General features: G+C 40.4%; 2 protein-coding genes across 2 annotated transcripts; both read left to right on the top strand.

Moving 5' to 3' along the window:
* The first annotated feature begins 5,036 nt into the window (after window positions 1-5,036).
* LOC118701507 (serpin B10-like) lies at window positions 5,037-10,979 on the top strand. Its single transcript, XM_036406157.1, has 7 exons — window positions 5,037-5,204; window positions 6,141-6,254; window positions 7,872-8,006; window positions 8,399-8,516; window positions 8,881-9,023; window positions 9,582-9,737; window positions 10,575-10,979. Exons 1-7 carry the CDS (start codon window positions 5,037-5,039, stop codon window positions 10,977-10,979), a joined length of 1,239 nt encoding a protein of 412 aa, XP_036262050.1.
* A 4,206-nt stretch (window positions 10,980-15,185) lies between these two features.
* On the top strand, window positions 15,186-20,668 carry LOC118694819 (heterochromatin-associated protein MENT-like). Its single transcript, XM_054515032.1, has 7 exons — window positions 15,186-15,353; window positions 15,697-15,783; window positions 16,179-16,316; window positions 16,852-16,969; window positions 17,662-17,804; window positions 18,880-19,047; window positions 20,089-20,668. Exons 1-7 carry the CDS (start codon window positions 15,186-15,188, stop codon window positions 20,500-20,502), a joined length of 1,236 nt encoding a protein of 411 aa, XP_054371007.1. The 3' UTR covers window positions 20,503-20,668.
* The last annotated feature ends 6,979 nt before the right edge of the window (window positions 20,669-27,647 follow it).

The raw sequence follows: 27,647 nt of genomic DNA, 5'->3' as shown, positions 1-27,647 counted from the left end.
ACAAACCAGTCCTTTATCAGAAGTGCTGTGATTCTTACCAAAGCAGAATTTCTCAGGACAAACATTGCCTTTATTAATTACAGTGCCTAAGCTAAAGCATGTAGAAGTAATACTGAAGTAAGAGGAATTCTGCTGGAACTGTCAAATTTTACCACACCTTTGCCTCTGCAGGTGTGGAACAAAATGCCTCAATAATATTTATACAGGAACCTCACCACACCCTTTGGGAACTCATAAGGTTTTACATAGTGTTAGAGTATGTCAGCAAGGATTGCTTGGCAAGGGAAGGCTTGCAAATTTACTTGTAGGAGGTGCAGAACAGATCACTATCTACTTTGTTTCAAAATAAAGACACGTGTATTATCGACCAAAGCTTTAAAAGGAAAAAGGACACTCAAAGAACTAATATCTCTTTAACTTAAAAATTATATGAGATTTCAGGTTGACACCATCACGCATAAAAATCCTTTACAGCACAGCCCAAAATCTGTTATAATCAGTCTGGGTGATGCATATAGGTTTTTTTTCAGTTGACAATGTTAGGTACAGCTCATGCCATGCTCTCAGTTACACTATGACAGGGTTATCAACCAGGAAAAAGCCCTCCTTAGCACAGAAAATGTTATGTTTCTAGTCATAGAATCATATGCTGAGGTACAAGAGACCCATGAGGATCATTGAGTCCAACCTGCAAAGGATGCCTCAAGAGCCACACAATGTTCCCTGCGAGTGTTGTCCAAATGCTCTTTGAATTCAGACAGGCTCAGTGCTGTGACCATTTCCCTGGGGATCGTGTTCCAGTGCCCAATCATCCTCTGGTCATGAGAGTGAACAGATCAGTTCTTATCCCTCCACTTCCCCTCCAGAGGATGCTGAAGACCACAATGAGGTCACCCCTGAGTCTCCTCTTCTCCAGGCTGAACAGAACAAGTGACCTCAGCCATTCCTCATATGGCTTTCCCTCAAGGCCCTTCATCATCCTCATGGCCCTTCTTTGGACACTCTCCAATAACTCAATGTCTTTTTTATATTGTGGTGTCCAAAACTGCACACAGTATTCAAGGGGAGGCCATACAAATGCAGAGTAGAGCCCTTATCACTCTTAGTATTTTCTCAATTCCTGTGCCCCTGTCCTCCTTACAGTTTTTAAATAAATTACACAGAGATTTAAAACAACAACAAAATCACACGTAAAAAGGGATTAAAATATTAGCAGATTTCAAAACTCTTTTCTTCCCTATGCTTCTTGTATCTCCTAAAGTCTTTTTAAAGGTTTGGAGGTATTTTAAATCCTTTCATGTTTAAAATCTGGCCAACTCTGTCTGAGTCGGAAACTTGAATAGAGTGCTCTGCTGGGTGTATCAGAAATTCTTCCCTGCCAAGTAAATAAATAGTGCTTGTAATTGTAAAAAACACTTGAGGATGTCAGAAAAACTGAAGAGCTTTCCTTCAAAACCACTTTTTCTTTTGATCTACCTGAACACATTAGTCTATACAACACATTAGTTGTGAATTAAATCAGATTTCCAAGAGCTATACAGAGTTGATAGTAAAAATAAGCTACCAATGGACATGAAAACCACCCATGGAAAGTTGCATCCTAAAAATACAGTGTGAGAGCAGAAGCTACCACTTTTCTGTGACAGCAAATCTTTTTCTCAAGACCCTTAAGAAACTTCATAGAGCACTTTATAATGTTCTGTTCAGACATCAAACATATCACCTACTCCTGAACCCAGGCATGAACTGAGCCAGACACTGTGTAGTCAAAATGACGTGTGCAAAGTTACAGTGAAACTGGAGGAAAACAAAATGCTTTTATGCAGCTGGCCAGGGTGCTGGTATCCTGCCAATATTTGCCCTAACCAAATGGAAGCATGAATGACTGCAGTGAGAGGGAACACAAGTTTACTTCCCACAGGAAGGACACTACTAACACAAATATAAGTCTCCTAGTGTGCTGCTGTGTTGACTTAGTAAGGAGTGGGAGCACTGCCGTTACTGAGTCAGCAGTAGGATCCCACAGTGAGTTGTGTCCTCCAGTGATGCTAATTTAAATGGATATTAGAAAATATTATCAACCCATCATGTTGATAAAGCATATTTTGTCTTCTGAGATGAGTATAATTTTAGTTACTCAGTATGTTTTTCTTATTTTTATGTCCTAACCACTAAGAGGTGTTCTAAAAAGGTAGCTGTAAAACCTTGTGCAAAAGCACAAACCTCTCATTCAGCCTAACCCAGCATTTCTGTGTAAACAGAACACCTCAGTCACTTCTTGTAAGGCAGCAAGCAGTAGCACTAGTTAGCAAATTAAGTTCATCCCCACTTTATAAGCAGAAAATCCACACCAATTGCTTTAAGGGATGAAGTCTTTTCAAGATATCTATCACTCTTCAACAACAGGGCTAAATTTGCAAAGATTACTCAAATCATTTATGCTTTGGAAACCATTTAAGGCCAATGTAAACAGATTACAACTTTCCCAGGCGCTATGGGAGCAATTAGTTCTGCAGTGAACACCTCTCCTACACTATGCTGCTCTCTGCAAAACGTAACAGGTACATCAAATTACAACTCACACTGAAACATGCCCCTTTTGCCTAGCTACCATTTCAAAATATCTGAGGGGCAGGAGAACACCATCCAATTAAAGTAATGTGGCTCCTCACAGGTAGGAAAACAACTTTAGCAAAGCTTTCAATTCCCAAGTTACATTGATACAGAAGTGTTACTATTGTCAAGGGATCCCTCCTATGCCCCGCACCAAATTTTGTAGGTATTTCCATGGTTCATTCCTCATTATGAGATCCTTCATGCAAACCTCTACCCTACAACATAAATCCACGTTGAATGTATGCTCACAGACAGAAGATCAGAAGAAAGCTCTCCGAAGGCATTTTATGCTGAGGAAACAGACTTTGTGAGTGAATCCTGCTCAGTGTTGGGGAAGTATCCAATTCCTACTCAGGTTTTCAAGGTGGAGGTATCAACAGTGAAGAGAGAAAAAATGAAATAAAGGGCAAGGTAGGATTTTAAAGGGTGTTTCAGTTAGGAGTCAGAGTGGGGACGAACAGATACAGGAAGGACTACAGAAGAATGATTGCAAGGAAAATCAGGGAAGGAGGTATTTTAGTAGCCCAGGAAAGAAGAAAAAGAAGATTTGACAGAATATTAATCGCTGGAATGGAAAATAAGGAATAGATCTCCGATGTGCTACATGGGCCAAACAGCTTCCAGACTGGGTGGAGAAATAGAAGTCTAATCTAAGACCCACACTAAGTTCAAGGGATGTTGCCCACTGCTAATACAAGTCAGGGTCCAGTGCCTAAGTTTTAACCTTCCCTATCTCACAGTTACAGAGTTTCCCTGGCTGTACAGTCTTAGAATCCTCCAAAACTAACAAAACCCTTTTTCCAAAAGAGAAACCCACCAGGAATGACAAATACTTTCTCAGAAGGAAGCAGGCAGTAGAAAAACTCACACATAAGAGGTCCCTTTCTTTTTTTGTCTGTCTGTTTCTCAGAGATAAATTCTGTAATACAAACCATAAAATAAGTAGGTCAGTGACTGCCTTTTTTTAAACTCTCCAAACCACAAAGGAAAGATTGTTCAAAGTAGTGTGGGTTCAAGTTGTTACTAGCCTGTTGCCACAAAAGTGTTTATAGAAATACTTAAGCAGTCACTTTTGTAAAATTCTTCTATGGTATCATTCTTACCAACACTTCACATCCTACTCTGAGGTGATTCAGTTCTTCCACAGGGATGTGGCCTATAGGGCAAATCTCATTGCAGAGTCATGAGTCATAAGAACCTTTGCAGAACTGGCCAGGCACACTATAAATTCATCCTACCCTTCCTGTCAACTGCAGAAACCTTGGAGACACCCAGAGCAGCAGTCTTTCTTCCCACACAAAACAAGGTACTGTAATGACTTCTAGATACTATTTATTTTACTTATTCTTGTCTGATGTTGCTTTGTTGACGAATAGGAAAAAAGGAAGCGGGTATCTGAACTGGAAACAACTAATGCTTGGGAAAAGTAATTAACTTGGGATTGCACGGGCATAGCCTAGAAGATGAGTCTTAAAAATATACAGAAGACAACTTATTGTTCAGAGTTCTATAATTTCTAGAGCTCACTGACTAGCATATATATCACAGCATCCTTAGAACCATTGTGTTTGCCTAAGTCAGGTAATTTGTTCTTGTACTCTTTAGTGCTTAGAAGTACCAGTTTGGCTCCTGGTTTGCAAGCTATTAGGGTCACAAACTATCTTTTATTCTAATGTCATCCTATACCAACCAAAATAGCTCTTAGTCTCTGACTAGAACCCTCAGCTAACCTGCAAGGCAAATAACAAATAGTAGCCTTTGTGGTCTGCTGAATATAGAAAGCTTCTATTGCAGAAGAACTGGGAAGCTAGGATCTGGGCTAGTGCTGTAAGACAGGGTTTCAAGACATTTTTAAAAGTCATAAAGGTAATTCAGGATGCTTAGCATGCAATAGTTGGGGCAGTGCTTGCTCAAGTGTAGGAGTGAAGGAGAGTTTTGTCTTGACCTAAAGGAATAGTTTGACTGCTCCTGTTACCAGAGTATTTGTTCACTACAGAGATGGGCATCAAAAGACTCTTAAACAAATTGAAGCATAAAATTTGTCCTAAGAGACACTTTCTCGGTGGTCTCTAGCCTAGGTTTGCTGAGTAATCAAAAAATCAAAATTTGCTATCAACTATCACTCCAAGATGCTGTAAAGGGCAGTGCAATAAATTTCCTGGTGAACAAATATGAAACACAGTTAGAGGCTGGTTCATCCCTAAAAATGATAGCTGTTGCCATCAGTGAAACATGGACATGCTAAACTTTGCGTGACTTTATAATAGTTAATGCTCCTCACTCTTTATATAAGCAATTTTAGAAAGCTTTTTAATCACAAAAAAGTTCAAACAGTGAAGAGGAGCTTCTAAAAAAATAGCAATCACAGTTAGTGGTTCATTAATAGCATCTTTTCTGTCTTTCTGTGCAGCTTCAGGACAATGGATACACTGAATAAAGCAAACACAAGCTTTGCTCTTGACTTTTTCAAACAGCAATTGCAGGAAGATGGTGACAAGAATATATTGTTCTCTCCTTGGAGCATTTCATCTGCCCTGGCTACTGTTTATTTGGGAGCCAAAGGTAACACTGCAGACGAGATGGCAAAGGTGAGTCTGGGCTTCAAAAGTAGCTGTCTGAAAGGGTTGATCTCTTGGAGTAATGTCCTCCATGCCAGAAATTTGCTGTGTTGAAACAGAGGAAAAGAGTTTTCTCTATAGTTATTTCAAGTTTTACACTTTGCTAAACATAAATCCACATCTACAAGGTTAGAGAAAAACTATGTTGAGACTACTATCCTTTCTTTGGAGTATGTATTTTACAGGCAAAATTACGTACTGAAATGCCAAGTCACACTTGTTCAAAGCTTATAGCGTCATCAGAGGACAGTGAGAACAGTCCCAATGCTTTGTTGTTAAACACCTAATGCAGGTACCTAGCTTCTGTTGGAGGAAGGGAGGCTTGTGAGTTTGCTTCTGCTGTGGCAGAAGTTGTCCCACCTGCAGTGATCTAACTCCCGATTTATAGGACAATAAAGACCCAGCAGGGTAAAAAAAGAGTGATCTTCTGTTAGGATGAAGGGAAAACAAAACAAAACAAAACAAAAGACTCAGCTCTTTTGAAAAGTGTTCCAAGGTTGTTTGCACCCCTATGTAGCCTGGTTAAGGTGAACAAGTCCAGAGAAAGGGATTTAAGGCATGGAACTGCCTGTACACTTTTCAGGCTTTTTGACACATAGCAGAGCTCCATTAAGACTTCTCCTTTGGTAGACTCCATCAGGGCATAACTCAAAGCAGGCAGATTCCTCAACAAAGGCCAGGTACCTAAGAGTTTCGCCCTGCAGCCCTCAGCTTAGTTTGCACAAGCTATTTTGTACACATGGGCATTGAGACCTAGACAAAGATTTCATATTCAGTAAGGACTGGACACAAGAATAAAATCTGAGCTTGACTGTCATCATTACTAGTCCCTTTGATGTCACTGAAAAATTCACTGAAACAGCAAGTTTTCTATTGTTGCATTTCTTATTGCTTTTTCCACTACAGGTACTTCACTTCAACAAAGCTGAAGAAGCCAAAAATGTCACCACAACCATAAGAATGCAGGTCTATGCCAGAACAGAAGAGAGTCTATCAAATCGACGTGCATGTTTCCAGAAGGTATCTCACCCAAACTGGTTATCAAGCTAAGGGCATAGCCACATTTTCTCCTGTATTTTCCTTCCACATTTGTGTTTGCTTATGTTTGCTTTCCTCAGATTCAGTATACAAAATTAATTGGTGCAGCATTGTGTGATACCTTCAACTAATGCAACGCTTATTGCATGCTTCCCCCTTTTACACAGAATTGCATAATCTAACCTCAAATTTGCAAAATTTAACATTTGATGATCAATAGATCTTCTGATCTTTTTCCTTTAGCTCTGAGGACAGATTTCTTTCTCAAACTATTACTATTCAAAAGCTAGCACAGTTCTTACCGCAGAGAGCTAATCCCAAGAAAAGAAATGTTCTTCCACACATTTGATTGCAGCATCAAGACAAAGAAAACCAGAACACTAACTTTTCCAGGCTACCTATTCTTGATATGTTTCAGAAATTTGCCTTCATTTCAGTTGAGAAGTTAACAGTATAAATTTACGTGTTGGGATTTTCCAAAGTAGACCAGTTGCCTGCAATAAATCTAAGACAAATGGGAATAATTTTATTCCTGAGATAAGCCTTTGCCATACTGGCAGGCATTTTGTCTCAATTTGTATGTGATTTAACATAGCAGAACAATACAGAAGAGCAAATGTAATCCCTCTGAGTCAGAAAAGGCTTTTTCCTAGTTTACAATTCAAAGATGGTGATATCAAATTCTTCTCCCTGCTCTTTCCCGTCATCCTTATTCTCTAGGGGGTTGAGCTGTTTCCCTGCAATCTTCCCACAAAACCCCAACTGTTGCTAGTTTTGATGAATGGATCTGCATCCCACAGCCAAATCCCATGGTGGGAAGATTTATTTTAGGGGTTATGTCAACATCTCATTTGCATGGCATGAACAGGAAAGGGATTGCTCCTCACGAGTAACACTTGCCCTCACTGTAAGAATTACAGAGTGCTGTGGGTAGCCCTATGGGTAGTGCTATGGGTTCTAACACTCTGGAGATTTAAGGGTCTGTTTGTGCCTCTAATTCTGATAAAATGATGAGATGAATACAGCACAGGTACAGATTTTAAATTTACTAACTCACAGCTTATTCCTTGAGCTCATTGGAGACTCTGAACCCACATTCATTTAATCCTGTCACTTCAATATAGAGAATTTACTGCAATTACTGAAATATAAAAAAAACGCCAAACCATTATGAGAGACATTAAGAAATTTAGGGGCAAACCTTCCATGTAACACTACTTTCATAAATTAAGGGAGTGATAGAGCCAAGTCTCACACATTGTTTAAGAATTACTCTCTGACTTTTGTTTTCTGGATATCCAAAGTTTCACAATATCCACTTATAAACCCTTAAATATTTTACATAATTCAGGCTCTTAACACTTACATTCCAAGATACCCACACACTGAGTGTCTATGTGTGTCTATACCACACCTGCAACTTCTAATACTTTAAAATTATTCTTTTATTTGATGTCCAGTTTAGAGCACCTCTTCTGTTGTAATATAGGTAACAGATCACCCAAGGAGAATTACTTTACTTGGATCTGTGTGAAGGAAAAAAACCAGGATTTTTACACAACAGATGAATAATGTCCTTTTTATTTCTATTTCTCCAAGACAGAGATTGGCAAATCAGATAATATCCATACTGGATTTAAAGCACTCAGCTTTGAAATCAACCAACCCAGTAGAAGCTACCTACTTAAAAGTGTCAACCAGCTATATGGAGAAAAATCATTGCCTTTCAGCAAGGTAATACTTTTATTTAGATTATGCAGTGTCATTTAATCTTCATGATCAACCTATGGCAACATAAGCTATATACTTTAAATATTTTTGCTACATTTGCAAATTATGTTATTATCCTTAACATTAACATTTTCTATGACACTTTTCCTTAGACTTTGGACACTAAAATTTTAGTTTTTTGGAATGTGTATCTAATTTCAGAGTGGTTTGTAGATGTAGTTAGATGAGAATGTTTAAACTGTTTCCACTAAAAAATTTGTTCGAGAAAGGAACTAAAAACTTTGTTCCTTTGAGAAAACACTGTGCTTGTGCCCATGTAATTTTCATCTCTGGCTGTAATAGTACTCATATTGGCAGGCAGCAAACCTAAGTTAGGTGTCTCTATTGCCCTGCAGGAATACTTATTTTTAGCCAAGAGATATTACGGTGCAGAGCCACAATCAGTCGACTTTGTGGGAGCAGCAGATGCAGTCAGGAGAGACATCAATTCCAGTGTTGAACAACAGACTGAAGGTGAGTTCCAGCCTCTCCTCTCCAAATCAAAAAGGAGTCATTTTGGCTTCACTGTGCCCAAGGGGCCCATGGCAGGTAAACAATTCACCTCAGAAAGGTAAATCAGACTTTTTCTAAATTACTCATCTACCAACAAGCCCTTACTAAAATTAGTGTCCTCCATCTCAGTGTGTGAGGAATATGTCTCATTCTTTGCAAATCATGGTTACCTCAGTAACTACATATTTGCAAAGAATCTCAAGCTAGATGAGTGCTATGGCAGCACTTAAAATTTCCCTGGTTTATATCCCCAGAAACTGTGCCAGCTCTTAGACTGAAACAGTGAAACTGCACAGATATGTGAATGTCCCTCTGTTTTCTCTAGGTAAAATCCAGAATCTGCTGCCTCCTGGATCCGTAGATTCACTCACCAGCCTAGTCCTGATAAATGCACTCTACTTCAAAGGAAACTGGGCAACAAAGTTTGAAGCTGCAGCTACCAGGCAAAGGCCTTTCAGAATAAACATGGTATGGCAATATACTGCCCTATTTCCTACAATGAAGGTGGAAAAACTTGAAAAAGATGGGGGGAGAGGAGGGGGAGGAAGAAATCCTGTCACCCTTTAAATCCATGTGGCAGTATAGTTATTTCATTTAAAGCATACAGTGCATTCAGTATATTTATTTCACCACTTTCAACACTAAAACTGTACACACATACCAGGCCCTGAGGCACTAGCAAATTATCAGAAGCTGACTTCAAAAAAGCTTCCATTCTCCAAAGGTAGGAAAAAATAGAAGAGAACAAAACTGTATGGGTTAGTTCTTTACATGTTCACTTTTAACCATTCAGCAAATCAGAGTGGCATACAGTTTCCTACAATTGGTGTCATCTGAGACATCTCAGATAGCATGCCATGCCTCCCAGTGCCTTGCAGGGATCCTCTGAAGATCCTGTGTTCTGTGTCCTACCCATTAGGATGTCTCAGACACATTGGGCAGTTTGTAGAGTAAACTGTGCTACTTTAACTTAGTCTTTTACTGTTCAGAGTATAAATGTAAAACATTCCATTTGATTTGTTGCAGCATACAACTAAACCAGTGCCCATGATGTACCTGAGGGATAAATTTAACTTAAACTACATAGAATCAGTTCAGGCTGATGTTCTTGAGCTTCCATACGTCAATAATGACCTCAGCATGTTCATCCTGCTACCGAGTGACATCTCCGGCTTACAAAAGGTAAAAAAATTGAGAACATAATTGCTGTGAAAAAGTAAGTGTGTCATTATCTTCTTACTTAATGCATGTGTGAGGTAAAAGACCAGGCTGTAGTCATGGTTCTAGGAAGGAGGATACTGATGAGGCTGAAGGTAAAGCAAATCCAAAATCTGGTCCAGTACTGTGAGCTTGAAGCTCTTGACGCTCAGACTAGATTTCTTAGTCTTGGAAGCCAGCATGTCTGTGCTTACTAAAGTTCGTAAGTCCCGGAAACAGGTAACCCAAACCCCGTAAGATTACCTCTTTTCCAGAAGAACAAAAATGAGTACACAAAACCAGCCCTGCTGAGATCCACTGTCCACACCAATTCAGACAGATATGATTTCATTCTGGAAAAAACCCACCAAAAATTGGGCAGCCTCTGTTATGTTCCAGGATGTCCGGAACTAATGCGTATGGATACTGCCACCTTCTGTAAAAAGCCTGATTCTGCCTTTGGATAACAAACCCTTAAGAAATTTTAATTTTTAAAGTGTTGTGTGGGGGGCAGGAGAAAGCTCTTTTCAGTGAATTCTAAAATGTGGGGAAGACAGTCCTGGGAACAGAAGAACAGCCAGACTATCATAGCTCTGCTATATTCCCTGACAGTTACTGAGAGCATTTCAAATATTGCATTGATATATCATAGAACAACATTCTCCTTTAGAACAACATGTCTCCAAACTGCTGTTTCATTACTGTTTTTCTTGTACTCTTACAACCTCTTGAAAAGTTCTCCATTTAAGAGAAGAAGTAGCCTGTAGAGCACACGTTTTGGAACATATTTTAATTTTCTGATTTTTTTTTTACTTACTGCAGCTAGAAAGAGAATTGACTTTTGAAAACTTGTCTGCATGGACAAATCCAGAACTAATGGAAAAAATGAACATGGAAGTTTATCTGCCCAGGTTCACGTTAGAAGAGAAATATGACCTCAAATCTACTTTGAGCAGGATGGGGATACAAGATGCCTTCACAGAAGGTCAAGCTGATTTCACAGCAATGTCCAAGACTGGTGATCTGTTTTTGTCACAAGTTTTCCACAAGTGTTACCTGGAAGTCAATGAAGAAGGCACAGAGGCAGCAGCTGCCAGTGCGTCAACACTGGCATCGCGAAGTCTTGGTGCTACTATTATCTTTTTGGCAGATCACCCTTTCCTTTTCTTTATCAGGCACAACAAGACCAAGACTATCCTCTTCTTGGGAAGGTTTTCTTCCCCCTAGAAGCTCGATTACTAAACAGGTTATTGCAACAACAAAAATGAACTAAATACACACCACAAAGAACCTCTCAATAGCCTGTGCACTTCTTAATTTTCCTGTACTGTTGACAAACCTCTCAATGTTAGAAGAGAGTATTTATGAAAAATAACCTCAAATTTATGCCTCTGGCTCGTTTTCCTGGCCAAAAACCCCCAAAATGCTAGCACTACACACTAAGTACCCAACTGTGCAAAGAAGAACATTACTGTGTCTTTTTAGCACTTTCTGAACCTGAACTTTGACAATTCAGAACAGACTGAGTTGAGCTCGACCAGTAATTTTAAAGTTTTGATACCTAAGAAGACAAAAACCCAGGAAAATCTTGCAGAATGCTGCTGCATCTCCATTGGTTTCAGCTTATGCTGATCCCCAAAGCAGGCTACTCACCCACATTCTTGTCAGTTTTTTACCAACTCTGGTAAAAAACTGCAACCTGGCAGAACTGGCAATGAAATAAACCTGCAAAATCACCTTTGTTCCTGATAGTGGTGCTTCTTTTTTTGCTCGAAAAGTGGTTAACACATGTACTTTCTAATCTCTATGCCACAGCAACTGGAAAATATTTAACAGCACAATAGAACTAGGAAAATAAAACACATGTGCCTCACAACCTTCTCCTTTGTAAACTTTCACCCTTACAACACTATGCCCAGCCTAGCAGTGTGCTGCTTTGCTCTCATTTTAATTTGCCACTTATTCACTGGTTTGAGACAAGAAAAAATAGGAGAACCAAGTCTACAGCTAATACAAGTAATACTAATGGCCATAAGTGCTTTCTGGAAGATGAATGTGAATCTCCCAGGTCATATTTACTCCTGTCACTGCTCTTTCTCCTAAGAGAGTGCCCTGATCAATCATGCATGTTTGCAGGGAATGCTCCTGACTATATGAATTCACAACAGACAGCAAAGGACCAGGTTTCTTAAGGACTTGCACACACCAACAGCTATCTTACTACAAACACATTTTCTTGAAACAGCAGAAACTCCCTTTTCCCGGCAGAGACTGCTGACTGTCCCTGCATCCTTTCTCTTTTCATTCAAGTGGTCAGCTGCTCCCAGGGTCCCTTCTGGCTCTGCTTCCCAAATGGGAAGGAACATAGGAAAAGTGTTATGAAGCACGTACTTTATCCCTATAGAGCCCCAAGAGAAATGCCTTCTGCCTGTCTCAGCTGTGAAACATGACACTGGATCCCTGTGCATTCAGTCCAATTCTGCCATGCCCTCCTTCACCTCATGGAAGAGCAGCATGTCCCCATGGATAAGCCTCTAAGCACTTCCTGATATGCCTTGGGAATAAAGACAGAAAAGTCACACCTGGAAGGCCAAGGAGAAACAAAACTATGACAACATGGACACAGACTCACTCAGGCCTTTAAAGTCAATGGAAATATGAGTCACCTTTTCTCCCTCCTTCACTATTTTAAGCATGGTTGCAAAGATGACACAGTTGATGTCCTTTTGGCAGTGCCATATCATTACTGAGTGGCAGTGGCCACAACATATGAAAAGTGAGTTGTACATTAGGGAACAACTTTTTCCCGGGGTGAAGAGCAGTGCTGGAAATGTTGTGGGATCTTCATCCTTGGAAGGGCTATGGCTAACCTTATCTACTCATGGCCCTGCTCCAAGCAGGAGGTTGATCTCTGGATGCCCCTTTCAGTTAATATCTGTGATTCTTTTTTTCTCTCTTGTCAAAACCACTCTGCCTTGCAATCTCCCTTTCTCACCATGTATGGCTTCCTTGCATCTTGACTAGCAAAGGCAACTATATTGCTCGCACATATATCTCTGGGACTTGGGAGTCTCCTGGCTTGGGCTTTCTCACCACCTAACCATTCAGTTGACTTTTCTCCTATCCAGATTTGTGGGGAACGTACTCACCATACTAAAACTAGCACTTGTTTAATTTCTGGCATTTCTTCACTGCCTTGCACAACACTGATTTTTGACATTTTTTAGAATTCTTGACCCACTGTATTCCTGTAATCAGGCTTGCAGTAAAATGCTTAGCAAACAGTACAATTTCCTTCCTTTCCTGCTCCTTCCGCTACCCTCTAGAGTTGTTACCACCTTGTTCTTCTTCCATCACTGTGTCTCTTCTGGGACTTCAAAATGACAGCTCTTGTGCCATGTTTACCTCTCTTGCGTCTCCGTCTTTGCTTGAGCCCTCCCAGCAGGGTTGTTTCAATTCTTGCCCTCTTCCTTATTGTGCAGCAACTCAGGGTTTTGCAGTGTTTGTCTCAAATGATTCCCAGCCATGACTGCAATGAGATTTCTTCACCAACCAGTGGGGTTCTCCATCCCTTGCCCTCCTTCACAGCTTTGTGTCTGTCTGTGTTCCTAATAATCTTCAGTCTGAAGCTGGACTCCCAGTGTCCAATTCAATCACTAAACTTGGTGTTTTATGCTGAGGTACTGCATTTGAAACTCAGGAGTCACAGAGCGGAGAATCCGACTCTCAATATCTGCTTAAATCCAGAAACCAAAACAAAGTATTGTGTAACCTTTTTAAAATTCACTTATTTAAAACAACACAGCAGTTATCTCCACAACACCAGAAAACCTTTGGAATCAGCAACTTGCTTTGCTATCCTGTCCATAGGCTATTTTGGTGCAACAACAGACTTGAGATTTTATTCCATTGTCCTTTTGAAATCTCTAAATCTGAAAAGTGACCAAGTCAACAAAAAGGCCAAAACTTTGTAAGATGTTTTGGGGATGTGGTAGAAAGGAACTTTGGGTAGGTGGACACAATGTGGATGTAGATAAAAAGGAAAGGGAGGGGCAAGCAGTACTGTGTTCCCTAATTTAAAAATTGCTTAACACACAAATGCAGAACCTGACTGAGGACAAGAGCTAAGTCTTCTCTCTCACGGGATTAAAGGTAAATATTTAAATCAATTTAAGGAAGTTTTATGGTGTTTTTAAATGCAATCTGTGCCATGTGTGACTGTATGGATAAATGATAATACACCTGTGTTGTAATGCATTATTCTTGCCTGGTGTTTTTCTAAATGTCAACCATTAGAGAAAATAATGCTGTAAGCCTATGGAAAACTGCTAATTTGGGGCAGAATTATTCACAAGCAGGAAAGTTTTCTTAGGGCAGCAACTGCATTACAAGTAAAATCTTCATTTTGATAAAAGAATTCTGTACTTCAGGTGAAGGCACAGCACTGCACATTATCAGGCCAGAGACTCAGAGGAGTATTCATTAGCTGAAAACAGAAATTCCCATCCTGATGCTCTCTTGGTTGTGTTCTCCAAGGAAAGAAAATCACTCTGGTACAGACATGGTCCTGAGGGTATACTGACTACTAGAAAGAATGCAGTTGTCTGGAAACCAATCACTTCATAAATATCTGCAGACTTCAGAGATTGCCCCACAATTTTTGTTGCTCCATTCCATAGATAAGACAATGAGAATAATATAAGCATTTCTGTTTTTTTAAATGGTAAATTACATGAGGCAGCTATTACTGGGCAGATATCTTAAAGCCTAGAGCACTCATAACCTCAAGGCATCTGGCAGTTTCTGGGGGAAAAAAATTGCTGGAACATTCAGAAGGGGTGGTAGGTACACAGAATGAATAAACTGTGTAAGTCTAAATGGAAACAACAGCTTTGCTGTTCATGAAACTACTCAGAATAGGTCGCTGGCCAGGAAAAGCAAATGAGCCTAAAAATTATGCCTAAATCCTTTTGCAGTATCAGCTGTCAATTCTATACAGATCCAAATGTAGTAGTGGGAAACTCAAATAATGTACTAAAATGTGAACCAATGTACTAAAAATGCATATAATTTCCCCTGTGAATGTTGCTTTCACAAATCATTAGTTAAGAACAAAAAAGGAAAGAAATACAGAGGTTATAAATCTGCACATCTTTGGAAATCAAAGGCAGAAAGAATCACAAAGAAAACTGCAGCTGTAGCGGGAAAAAACCTAAAAGAAATTGGTGCTCCTAACACGTGGCAACCAGTATGTGTGTGGAAGATAAACATACAACTATGCTATTAGTTTTAGTGGCTTAAATGGATTGCTTTGCACATGCAACATTTCTCATTAATGTGTACAAAAATGTATACAAATGTATAGAAATATGTACAAAAATTTAAACATTCAAGAGTACAATTCTGTTTGTTGCCTCTTTCCAGGTTGTAAAAATGGAAGTGGTCTCCACATCAGTTGGCAACTTTACTGTTGATCTTTTCAACAAGCTGAATGAGAACAACAAGGGAAAGAACATTTTCTTCTCCCCTTGGAGCATATCATCTGCTCTGGCTCTGACATACCTCGGAGCAAAAGGAACTACAGCAACTGAGATGGCAGAGGTAGGTTACTTTTGCACTATTATTGTGGGGAGAACCATTTGGATTTGCACAAACACATTCCTGCTGTTGGGAGAAACAGCTGTGGAATGGAGTTCTGCCTTGCAGCATGTAGATAAGAGCACAGTGTTGGTGGTCTGGGAAGGGTATGGTGCTACTCATTGTTATTCCATGGGATTTACTGTCAGTACAGCTTCAGCAGCCCTTTGATTAGTCACCTAAGCAGCAGATAGCACAGTGAGTTATCACAAGGAGAGAAACATGACAACCATTTGATCCCCATTTGACTTTAAGTCTCACAAGGCCCTTCATGCCTATTTCTTATCTTTGAAAATTCTGCTTGCAGGTCCTTCATTTCACTGTGGGAGCAGGAGCTGAAGCTTATTCTTCTGTGGCCAGACCTTCTCGGGGGAGACCAAAGAGAAGAAAATTGGTATCTATTTGAACTGAAATTCCATTATAAAGAACCTGCAGAATCAAAATGTCCTGATACAGTTTTAGGAGTCCAGCCTTTATTGTCTGCACTCCTCTTTAAAGTACAAACCCCAGCCATACTTCACAACAGGATGATGTTCAGTTCCTTTCACTCACTCAGACTCTCAGAAGCTGAAAGGATGAGTGAGTCACTGGGATAGTCTGGATGGTCTGTTATATGACAATTCAGTTAATCCAGTCACGAACAGAGCTCTGCAAATTTGCAGTGATGGTAAACTTGGGAAAATAAAAAGGAAGAGGAACCTAAATCCCTCTCCTATATGCATTGCTTAGGATGTTTTGAAGGCTTGATGCAAAAATTAAATTGCTGAATGTTTGCTTTCTTTTTCCAAGGATCCTGAGAACAAACAAACTGCAGATATTCATTCTAGCTTCCAGAAGCTCCTGACTGCCATCAACAAACCCAGAAGCACCTACTCCCTGAAAAGTGCCAACCGCATTTACGTGGAAAAAACCTTCCTATTATTGCCTGTAAGTTAAAACTCAGGGAAGAGGAAGAAAAAGTGCAAAAATATTTCTCTTTTTAATTACTTGCCATTAATGGAACAGTTTGGAAGCTGACCTTTAATACTGCAAATAGGAGCTCTGGACTCCAGTGATAACCTTAACTGGAAAATACCAGTCAGTCTGCTCACAGAATTTAAGGATGCATTGCCCTTGACTGTATTGTAGATCCCTACAATCCTTTACATGAAATGTGCCTTTAGTATTGGAACCCCCAATATATAAAATTGTAAATGAGAAATTAAATAAGCACATCCATAGGATGCATGCAGCCTTCCTCACTTCTCCAGATAAATCTTGGAACAAAAGATGTGAAACTTCTGTTCTTTGCTTATTTCTTAATTGTTAAACCACCGTCCAGCACAGAGTAACAAGCAAGATCCTGCAGTCCTCTAGGTCCAATAATCTATCAAGTATAAGAGCTAATAACTTCCTTTTGGGGCTAAAAATAGCATATTTCTCTAGTACAGAACTTTTTTGCTCACTATTTTTTATTTTTCAGACATACATACAGCTCAGTAAGAACTACTACAAAGCAGAGCCACAGAAGGTTAACTTTAAGACAGCACCAGAACAGTCAGGAAAGGAAATCAACACTTGGGTTGAAAAACAAACTGAGGGTAAGCTGGGCTCAACCCCAACATCTTTGCTCTCCCACAAAGTCAGGCTGCCATTTCCCTTGGGCAGGTGCCCTTGCTTCCCCAGGTGCTACTGCAGCAGCCAGGTCATGCCTTCCAAAGTGGATGTGGGCAGTGAGCAGAGATATGGTGGGAGGACAGACAAAGAGCAGCACACTTGAGCAGCTCCAAACACCTGATGTGGACCTCATTGAGTTCCCTGAGGAGATTCCCATTGACTCCACAGTGCTCTGAAGCAGCTGGTCTGCTGGCACAAACATGCCCTGGTGCTGCACCACTGGCAGAGCAGACAGAGGGGAGAAACACCTCTGCCTACCAGAGTGCTCCAGGGCAGGGGGGGATGCCTGCCTTGCTGGACCACCCTGCACTGGGCAGAGGGGCTCCTCCTTCTACCTGGTGTAACCAGTCAGTGAGGCTTTCTGCTTCTAGCTGCTTGCCATGAAGCTGAGACAGCTTTGGAAGAAGGAGTAAAGCCCTGTCAGCCAGGAGGACAGGTCAGGAAACAGCTTTGGAGAGTGTAAAAAATTGCACTGATTTATCTCAGGGGAGCATTTTAGGGAGCAGGGCATTGTGGCATGGACTTTTTACTAAGAAGCTGAACTGAGAGAAAAACTGATCAAAATGTCCACACTGTGCTATGCTGGAATGAAACCTGACTCTTGTGCTTTCAAAAGGCAAAATCAAGAATTTGCTGGGTCCACGAGATGTGACAAACTCCACCAAGCTGATCCTGATAAATGCTGTTTACTTCAAGGCAGAATGGGAAGTGAAATTTAAGGCAGAAGATACAGAGCTGCAACCCTTCCGACTGAGCAAGGTAAGTTCCTCCTTCTTACTGTAAACAACCTGGTCACAACATCTATTGCTGAAATCTTTCCATTTCATAAGTGTTTTAGGTAGCCCTGTGGTAACTAGACCCTGTGAAAAGCTGGTTGCAGCAAAATCTGTCAGTTCTCAGCTCACTGAAACATTAGGATGTGCTCAGGTAAATGTTAGTGAGCTCCAGGTAACAGCTACTTCTTCCAAAATCACTACAGACATTTAAAACTTTGCAGTAAAGCAGTGCTAAAATTGACTAAATTGTAAAAACATGATTTTGAGACTCCAGGCTCCATGGATGGTAACTACATGGCATATCATGGTTGAGTACAGCACCAGGCCTCTGTGCTGTGCAACCAGGCTGGGCACAATCCTTCCTGCTCAAACACAGCTGCAACAGGGTGCCCTGAACTGGTGCATGTCTGTGTGAGGCTAGAAGCAAGGTTAATTGCATGTACCCAGGAGAGATGTTAATGAATTCACAGTTAAAGAACTCTGTGCAACTTCCACAAAATCTGCCTTCTGCTCTCTGGTTAGCACATACACATGGTCTGCTTCCTTGAATGAAGGGATACAGATGTTAATAGAAGTTACACACTCCTGACAATGTGACTGTCTCCCAGGAACTCCTCTCATCATGAGCTCTTTTGCTCTCACACTAGAGTTATCTTTTCTCAAGCAATCAGCTGTTTTTTCCAAGCAATTACCTTTTATTGCCAGAGAGAAGAGATCACTGATAAACTGCACAACACTCATCCTCTTAAACCACAGCTGCTTTTCTGCCAGAGTGTTGTAAGGCCATATCCCACACCTGCTCCATACCCCTAATCCTTGCAGACATTTCTAACTCTCTTCCTCCTTAGGCATTTTTTGGGGAGAAAAACATCTCTTCAGCCCCCTACAAAAGCTTTGGGACAGACACCAAGATAAGCAATGTTGTTCAGTCAAGAAAAGCTTTGGAAAATGGATGATAAATCACTGTTTTAAAAGTTTATAAAATTTCCTCTCCCTGCACTGAGACATCATCACCCTTCCATTCAATGATTTCTTACTTATAAAAAAATACTTTCCAGAACAAGACCAAGCCTGTAAAGATGATGTACATGAGAAATACATTTCCAGTTCTCATCATGGAAACAATGAATTTCAAAATGATTGAGTTGCCATATGTGAAACGTGAACTCAGTATGTTCATCCTCCTTCCTGATGACATCAAAGACAACACCACGGGTCTCGAACAGGTACAACCATTTTGTATTACTGCTCAGTCATTTAAAAAAAGAAGGGCAGGCTGACAATAATATCTCCCTTTCTGAGGACATGCCATCGTGCTGTTTGACCTCATCCACTAGCTGAATTAATTTTCTTTAATGCTTCTTTAATTCCAAGAAAGTTCTTCCATGCTGAGGGCCCTTAGTTTGGCAGGAACTGAAGACAGGCAACACTTTGCATAATCAGATGCTCAGCTCTTCAACAGCCCCCTTGACTGACACCCAATTTTACATGATCTGTAAGGGTTGATCTTACTTCCTTGCATGTTCAGGAGAGACACCACCACATACGAAGTCATAGGTTCTTCCTGAGATTACAGCTTTTCTTGATGGCCTAGAAGTCTATTTCCATATTGTTCTCACTCTTTTTCCCCTTCTCCCCTCCCACCGTTTGCCTGCTCGATAAAAAACTAGAATATTGGTGAGACTGCATTTGCTACAATAATGAGATCTGCTACTGTAGTTACTATAATTACAAGATTGTTAAATTCTTGGAGTCTATACCATTCATTGCTTTCCTACATTTGTTTTGAGCTGAACCCTGGTGGCATAGTGCCCAGGATACAGAGTGGCAGTGAAAGACTAGAAGCACTTTGTTTCAAAGCTGTCAAGGAAATATATGCAATAATTTTAACACCTGTTTTTATAGAACTGGACCAAACTGGACCAATTGCTGCCACACAGCAATTTTAGTCACATCAGGACTGAATTTAAAGAGAGGAAAGAAGTACCATGGGGGATGGCAGCTGTTGAACGCCCTTCCTATCTCTCTTTTGCTATGAATTTGGAAAGGGCACTGCTCAAAACTTTGCAGCAGTAAGACTCAAATACTTGTGGCACACCTTGTCTCTGATCATTAATAAAACCAATTTCTTTCATGCTTTCAGCTAAATGTTACATTTACTATTTAAAATGTTTGATTCATTACATTGCCATAAAATTGATTAATTCATAGTTAATGAATTGTTTTTCCCTGCAAAATCCAAATTCCTTCTCTTTCTTAAATGATAGCTGGAAAGAGAACTGACATATGAGAAGCTGTCCGAATGGACTGACTCCAAGAAGATGACTGAGACTCTTGTGGACCTGTACCTACCTAAATTCAAAATGGAAGAGAGATATGACCTCAGTGATAATCTGATCAGGATGGGAATGCGCAGTGCCTTCAGCAGCAATGCTGATTTCAGTGGAATGACAGAGAAGGAGAGAGTGATGATCTCCAAGGTTTTCCACAAGTCTTTTGTTGCAGTTGATGAGAAGGGCACTGAGGCAGCTGCTGCTACTGCTGTCATTATAGAACTAACAAGTGCACATGTTAGCCATGTTCTGAAATTTAGGGTTGACCACCCTTTCTACTTTTTCATCAGACACAACAAGTCCAAGAGCATCCTTTTTTTTGGTAGATTCTGCTCTCCTCTAGAATGAATAATTACTTGCTCTCAGACAGCAACCAAGGTTCACTGTTCAATGGAAAAAATGTGAACTGCGGTGCTAAAATCTCAACCTTAAGCCATGTAGCCACCTGTACTGAAGTGCCTGTTCTTTTCCTTCCACCCAACCGCCCTCAAAGAAGGCAGCAAACAGAAACTATCCTGAGCCACCAAAGAACAGCCCTCTACTGCTTCTTTCTCTTGTCCTAACGAGACAGTCCTAAACAGAAAAGAAAGAACAGAATTTTGCTCCCTTTTATCAAATCTGCTCTTCTGGCTTTGTTGTTTAAAAGTAAGGCGGAGTCATAAAAGCTCTCTGCACACAGGCCATCATCTAGCCCTGTGTCAAATGCTGACTACAAGGGAAATTCAGTTCATTCTTTTGACTCTCACAGAGAGGAAAAAGAACCCTGAAAAGAAAAAAACCAAACTTGTAGAAATCTGTATGCTCTCTTTTTCTCTCCTTCCTCACTGGGAAACCTGCATTTGTACTGCAATGCTATTTCATAACCTTAATTTCAAATTTCAATGACTGTTGGAGTTTAAAAAAATTTAATACAAATCCAGAATAATCTCAGAATGCCCCTTACCATCCCTTGTCTCACCACATGTATATAGGCACATCACATTCATTCTCTCCTGTTCTTTCAGCTTCCTGAAAAAGACTGTGAGAGAAAATTGTCCAACCCTTAATATTAAATTGCTGACTTCTAATCACATTGCATTTTTTGCTCATTTTTCTAATTTTTTTAGTTTAAGGTTGTTGAGATTTCCAACCAGCAAAAATGCTAAGAAAACTATTAGCAACATGCCTTCTTGCCACCTTTTTTATTGATATGTAATCTAAACCTGTTAGAATTTAAATCTGTTTCCTCTTTTTAATTTTGCTTAGTTATACCTGTTTCCTGTTTAATACCTGCAAAGCTTCCTTGCCACCTGTAATAATGACCAATGTTTGATTTGTATCTTATGAGTGCATCTTAGCAAAGATATTTGTGGTATTGACAGAAACACCAGTGAAGTTTTGATTTTGATTGATGCTTTACTTACTATTTTACCATGAGCTGCATTTAATGAAATAAATAAACTTGAACTTGTGTTTGTGTTGTTCAAGACACTGAGTTACTTGGTTCTCTTACAGCATCCTGCAATCTGCACAGCTGGAGCATGTTTCCATTCTTGTCATTCCAAATCAACCACCACACCATCCCAACTGACAAAGCTGAGAAACTTTAACACAATTGTGTCTTATTTTCACCAGGTTTCAAATAGGCCTCCAAACACTGTTATTCTGTGTGTTATCCAAGCATTTACAAACATACCTTTCACAACACACTAGAAATAAGGAGTCTGACCAGAAGCTATAGACCAGAACAGCACCTTCCAAATATCCCTTTTGACCTTGTTCAAGAGTGAACAAGCAATGTGAAAAACAAAATGAACCTTCCACACATCCCTCTTACCTATGTGCAATAATGAACAAGTCATGCTGTACTGGCAGCATCAGTTCCCTCTGACAGCTTGGGAGGGCAGCAGTTGTGCTATCCCTGTGGCATCAGGAATAGGATAAAGTTTTGAGGCCATTGTCGTAGTCCAAATATGTGTCAGAGAACATTATGTAAGAAAACAGGATCTGAATGTACAAGGGAGGTACTGGGAAAGCATTTACTCTCAACAAAATTCCACCTATAATTACAACTTGTTCCACCTCCCCAGAAGGTATTCTATTTGGAACTACATCTCCCTTCAACAAACAATTTCCACATCATCTTCCCTGTACAAAGTGCTGCTTCTAAAATTAGCACCCTCCCTTGCCTGTAAGCCACAGCTCAGGATTTAGTTGTCTGTCCCTCAGGGCTGACCCCAGTGCAGCCCAGATGTGTGCTATTGACTTGGCTTTACTGAGAAGTTTGTTTTTTAGGTGTGGAAGAACACATAAGTGAAGGCTGTGAAAAATAAAAGGAGGGAAAACAGAACCTCTGTGGCTCTCTCTCACTACAGCACAGTGACTGCCAGCTGGCGAGAGATGCAAAAGGTCAAACAGGCTGGGTTGGCTACCAAGCCGCTCCCAGTCTCAGCTTTCCTTGAAGAGTACACATTCCAGTGTATGGCTTGGAGTACAAGTGAAATATGTGAAAGAGAAGAAAAGGAACCCATCTAGTACTGCAGAGCTCTTCTACTGCAAGCAACACTGAGCTGCTTCATTTGTGCTTCCCTGCATTACTGTCATGGTAACCAGCATCTGGGTCTCAGGTCAGGGTAACCCTTGCGGAAACAGAGAATTGTCAGGGTAGAAGTGACTATTTGAGATCATCTGGTCCCACCCACTATGCAAACAGGCTAAACTGATGCTGGTTGCACAGGGCCATATGCACTGGACTTTGAATACCTGTCTCCAGCAATGAAGGATACACAAGCTCTCTTGGCAACCTGTGCCAGTGTTTGACCATCCTCATAAGTGACCATCCTCATCCTCTCTTATGTTCAGATTGAACTTCATGTTATCAGTCTGTGCCATTGCCTCTTATCATCTGTCATGGTTTGACACTGGCCAAACACCAGATAGCCACAAAAGTTGCTCACTCACCCTCCTCTGCCACAGCTGGGCAGAGGAGAAAAAAAATTGACAAAAGGTTCATGAATTGAGATAAGGACTCAATTCACGAACCTCAATTTCATGAAGGGAGAAAACACTCCAAGGGCAGTGGAGGTACAAAGTGAATTAGAGGAACAAAGTGAATTTATTACAAACCAAATCAGAGGAGGATAATAGGAAATAAAACAAGCCCTTAAACACCTTTTCCTCCCCCAACCCCTCTCTCCTTCCCATCAACAGTGCAGAGAGACAGGGCATGGGGGTTTGGTCAGTTCATCACCTGAGGTTTTCTTCTGCAGCACAGGGAGAGAAGTCCTTCCCCTGTGAGACCATGGGGTCCTTCCCATGGGAGACAGTTCTCCATGAACTTCTCCTGCATGGGTCCATTCTCAGAAGCAGAAGTCCTCCCAAAACTGCTGTGGTATGGATCATTCTTTCATGAGGTGCAGTCCTCCAAGGCCATGCTGCTCCAGCCTGGGAGCAAGGGCCCCCTCTCTCCATCCAGTCTCCCACTGGATCACAGCCTCCTCCAGACATCCACTCACTCCAGCATGAGCACCTCCCCCACAGGCTGTGGGTGGATTTTTGCATCCCCTGTGGATCCCCATGGGCTGCAGGGGCACAGCTGTTTCACCATGACCTCACCATGGCCTGCAGAAGAATCTCAGCTTCTGCACCTGGAGCACCCCCTTCCGCTCCTTCTCCACTGACCTTGGTGTCTCCATGTTGTTTCCCTCACATGTTCTCACCTCCTCCTTTTCTCTGGTTAGAAAAACACTGTGTGTTTTTATCTTCTTCTTAAATTTGTTATCATAGAGGTGTTACCAACCTTTCTCAGCTTTGGCCAGCAGCATGTCCCTCTTCAGAGGATCAGGGAATCCTCTGTTGGGCATGGTAGAAGCTGCTGGCAGCTTCTCACAGGAACCACCTCTGTGGCCTCCTTGCTACCAAAAACCAGGCCGTGCAAAACTCATGGGAGCCTCTGAGAAGAGCCTAGTTCCTTCTTCGTTACACCCTGTAAGTCAAGTAAAAGGTGCAACGTGACTGCATTTCCAAATAACTGTTTTCAAGAAGCCTTGGGTTTGTTCTGTATCATCAAAATTTGCAACTTCAGGACCACAAACTCCTCTTTGAAAAGCCACAGTAACTTTGAAAACTAAAGAAATAAGTACTTACAAGAAACTGATAAAGCAAGACTCAACACAAACACATTGTGAGCACAGACCACTTGTCACTAAGTGATTCCACACTTGTCAAAACACAGCATATTAACATGCTTTCAGTTTATCCTACAACGAAACATGGGCGTTTTGTGTTCCAGTACCAATGTCAGATTCATAAAATAATCCCTGACACCTCTGCGGTAGACAGAATTCATGAAAAGCAGAAATGGTAGACATAGGTTGCATTAATAAAGCCAAGAAAATTCACAGTGTTGGTGTACTGTTAGTATACAAGACAAGGACATATAAACCCCCACTCTAACCGAAATGCAAATGCATCCATATTTTAAAGGTTTTATTTTTTCAACAGAAAGAGGCACAAGAACCCCGCTTTTCAGGTGTTATTTAGAGTCCTGTCTTTGCAGTTCTATTGTAACAGATGTGACACTTGGTCTCATTTTCTTCCCAAGCAATATAGCTGAATAGGATTTTTTGCAGACCAAAAATCCATAATTAGACTTAGTCTAACACTGATTTTAAATTCTGCTGCTTATTACTAGCAATAACTGCAAGAGAACTCATCTTCAACAAATGCCCAAAAGGCTCACTCAGAGTGGATAATTTACAAAGTACAGATATAGGAATATGGTAGTTAATCAGGCAGAAAGATACAACTTTCCTGCTGAGCCAGATAGGAATGAAAGATGGCTTCATTAAAGACCAAATTTGTTAATCAGTATGTCAGGGGAAAATGACTAGTTTTATTGAAAACTTTTTTATAACCATTTATCAAAGGTCAATCCACTTGAAGTCAATAGGTCTGGCATTGTGATGCAGTGAAACCTTTTTTTTTTAACCATTCTCTCTGCATCAATTCACAACTTGTTCTCACTGTTTACATCTGGCACTGCAAAACCAAGAGCACTTACTTGGCTAATGTGTTTCCTTCTGTAACTCCAATGTCTCTTACCAAACAGGATCTTGCAGCAGCTGGTATATACCACAAAGAGTGTCTACACAGTTTGGGAACCCTTTCTTCATCTTCCTGCATTTTTGGCCAATCTTCGGACCTTGTAGTACCACTAACTGCTTGGGAGTTTTTCTTCTATGAATTTATCTAGAAAACAAACAACAGCATATTAAGATACACAGCAGAACATTTCTTAAGCTCATAAGCCAATACAACATTGCCTAATATGTTTCTGAAGCAAGAAAATAAGATAAACATGCAAGCACAAAAATTGCACTTAAAAACAAAAGGTATGAAGAAAGCAAGGCATACGTATCTCTCTTGAAACCTCGCATAGCATATACAGTAGTCAGATTTTAAGTGTATAGAAGCACTAAAATATAATCCTTGTTCAAAAGATGAACTTCATACTGATGCTTTTTCCATATAGGTTGTCAGCATGTAGGTAATTTCTTTACTCTGCATGTGCCATACTGGTGGGCAGGGGCCATTCTTTACTAAGGTTGAGTGTAGCAGAAAAGACAGATCATGATCACAAATGAAATTTATCAACACAATTTAATCTGAGTTACAAAGATTAAGATCAGAATTACACTGGTTTAAAGTAAAACATTTGATTACATCTTACATTACACCTTTGCTGATATCCAGTTTTACACATTCTCCTGTTTTTGCTCCCTGCTCTTATATGACAGTTTCAGTAAAAGAAATCATTACAAGTAGAGCTTCCAAGTAGCTTTTCAGCTTTTGGTGGATGATTCATAATCACTAAGTCCACCAGAGAGGGATAATGAGCTCAGTACAATGCAGGGCCTGTAGGTATCTAAAGCACCTTCGCTGACTTTGCTAGGACCACAAGTCTTTCAAAACAACATCTACCAGTTCAAATGAGCCCAGAACTCACACTTATTTCATCACCTATTTTAGGTGACTGTGTAAATACCTTCTGAACTTCCTTTGTGATGTGTTTTCTTTAAAAAAAAAAGCAAAAGTGCAAAATATCCTTGTACAAAATAAAGGCTTTATGTGGCCTGAGGTCTACAAGTATTTAGATGCCTCAAATTTAACCAGAGGATCAATGAGATTAACAGTCTATTTCAATATTCCCTTTTAGCCATAGCTTTGGGATCAATTACTGTTAATTTCCCCAGCTGGTAGAGTATAGAGAAAAGGAAGCTGTAAAATAATTTCACTGCATCTGTTGGCAATGCAGTGTGGTTGAATTATTTTCTGCAATTCCTACTTTTTTTGCAGGCCAACTCCAAGGTTGTGGAGGACACCTGTAGGGAACTGGAATACTGGCCTTCATGTTCCACGACATACATGCTCTAGCAGGGACCTTGAATTGAAGAGGTCTCTTAAGTTCTGAAAGCAGGTGATAGAGAGCAAAACTAGGACTAAATGAGGGAACATGCACATTTAATACCAGAAGAGGATGTAGATAGAAAAGGGAGGTGCAAATATTTCTACATTTCCAAAAGGACTCATTGCCCCACAGACTGCCACAGACCCTGACTGAAGACAGATCTTAACTCTTTTCTCTCAGGATTTCAGGTAATTAGATATTCCTATCAAAATAACTAGCTTTAATTGAAAGTCTTAAAAACTCACTTAAAATTCTTTGGAATGGAGTTGTTAAATGATGGCACAAAAGTCATTCAGAGGAAGGGAGCATTTATTTTTTTTACTATGAAGTGTAACCCTTAGGAAAGCTCTCTGGTGAGGCACAGTGAACAGAATGCAAACCAGGGCTGGGCAAAGCCTTCAGAGCCTGGGAGGGCAGAAAGTTTCCTGACCTGTAGAAAGGCAGCCTTAATCACCAGAGACCATCAGCATCTCCATGAACAGCAGTAGGATATGTGATTTGAAGGACCTAAAAATGCTTAGGTGTGAGTAGGCTGCATAGTATTCACCTCTGAAGCACTCCTGGGAATGCTTCAAAGCTGTTGCAGAGCTCTAGGAAGCTTTGAAAACAGAACTTGAGGACCTCAGAGGCTCCAGGCATCTTGGACACTTCATGGGATCAGCCTCCTTTGAGGACTGCAGTTTTTGATTCAACCACACAAATTGTGGGTGAAGATGGATTTAAATGCCCAGTTGCTGTTGTTGGTCTAATGCTTAAATTATACTTGATGCCATCTTACGCTGACTTTACCAAATGTTTTATTAGTTTTTATTCTGGTGAAGACAATAGAAATGTCTGAGTTTGTCCTAATATTTATCAAAGTATTATATGGACCAAAAAATACGAATAGGATGCACAGGTTTATTCCAGAACCATGTATGAAAAATCAATTTAATCCTGGGGTTGTGGTTATTTGTTTTCTTTGGTTCTGTCCTGAAAAAACATACCTAAGAAAAGAAGAAGAAGAGGGATGGAAAATATGCTGGATAAACCAGCAGGAAACCAG

The sequence above is a fragment of the Molothrus ater genome, chromosome 1, assembly GCF_012460135.2.
Source record: "Molothrus ater isolate BHLD 08-10-18 breed brown headed cowbird chromosome 1, BPBGC_Mater_1.1, whole genome shotgun sequence".
In the NCBI taxonomy this organism is placed as follows: domain Eukaryota; kingdom Metazoa; phylum Chordata; class Aves; order Passeriformes; family Icteridae; genus Molothrus; species Molothrus ater.
This window is presented reverse-complemented; position numbering and strand designations above follow the sequence as displayed.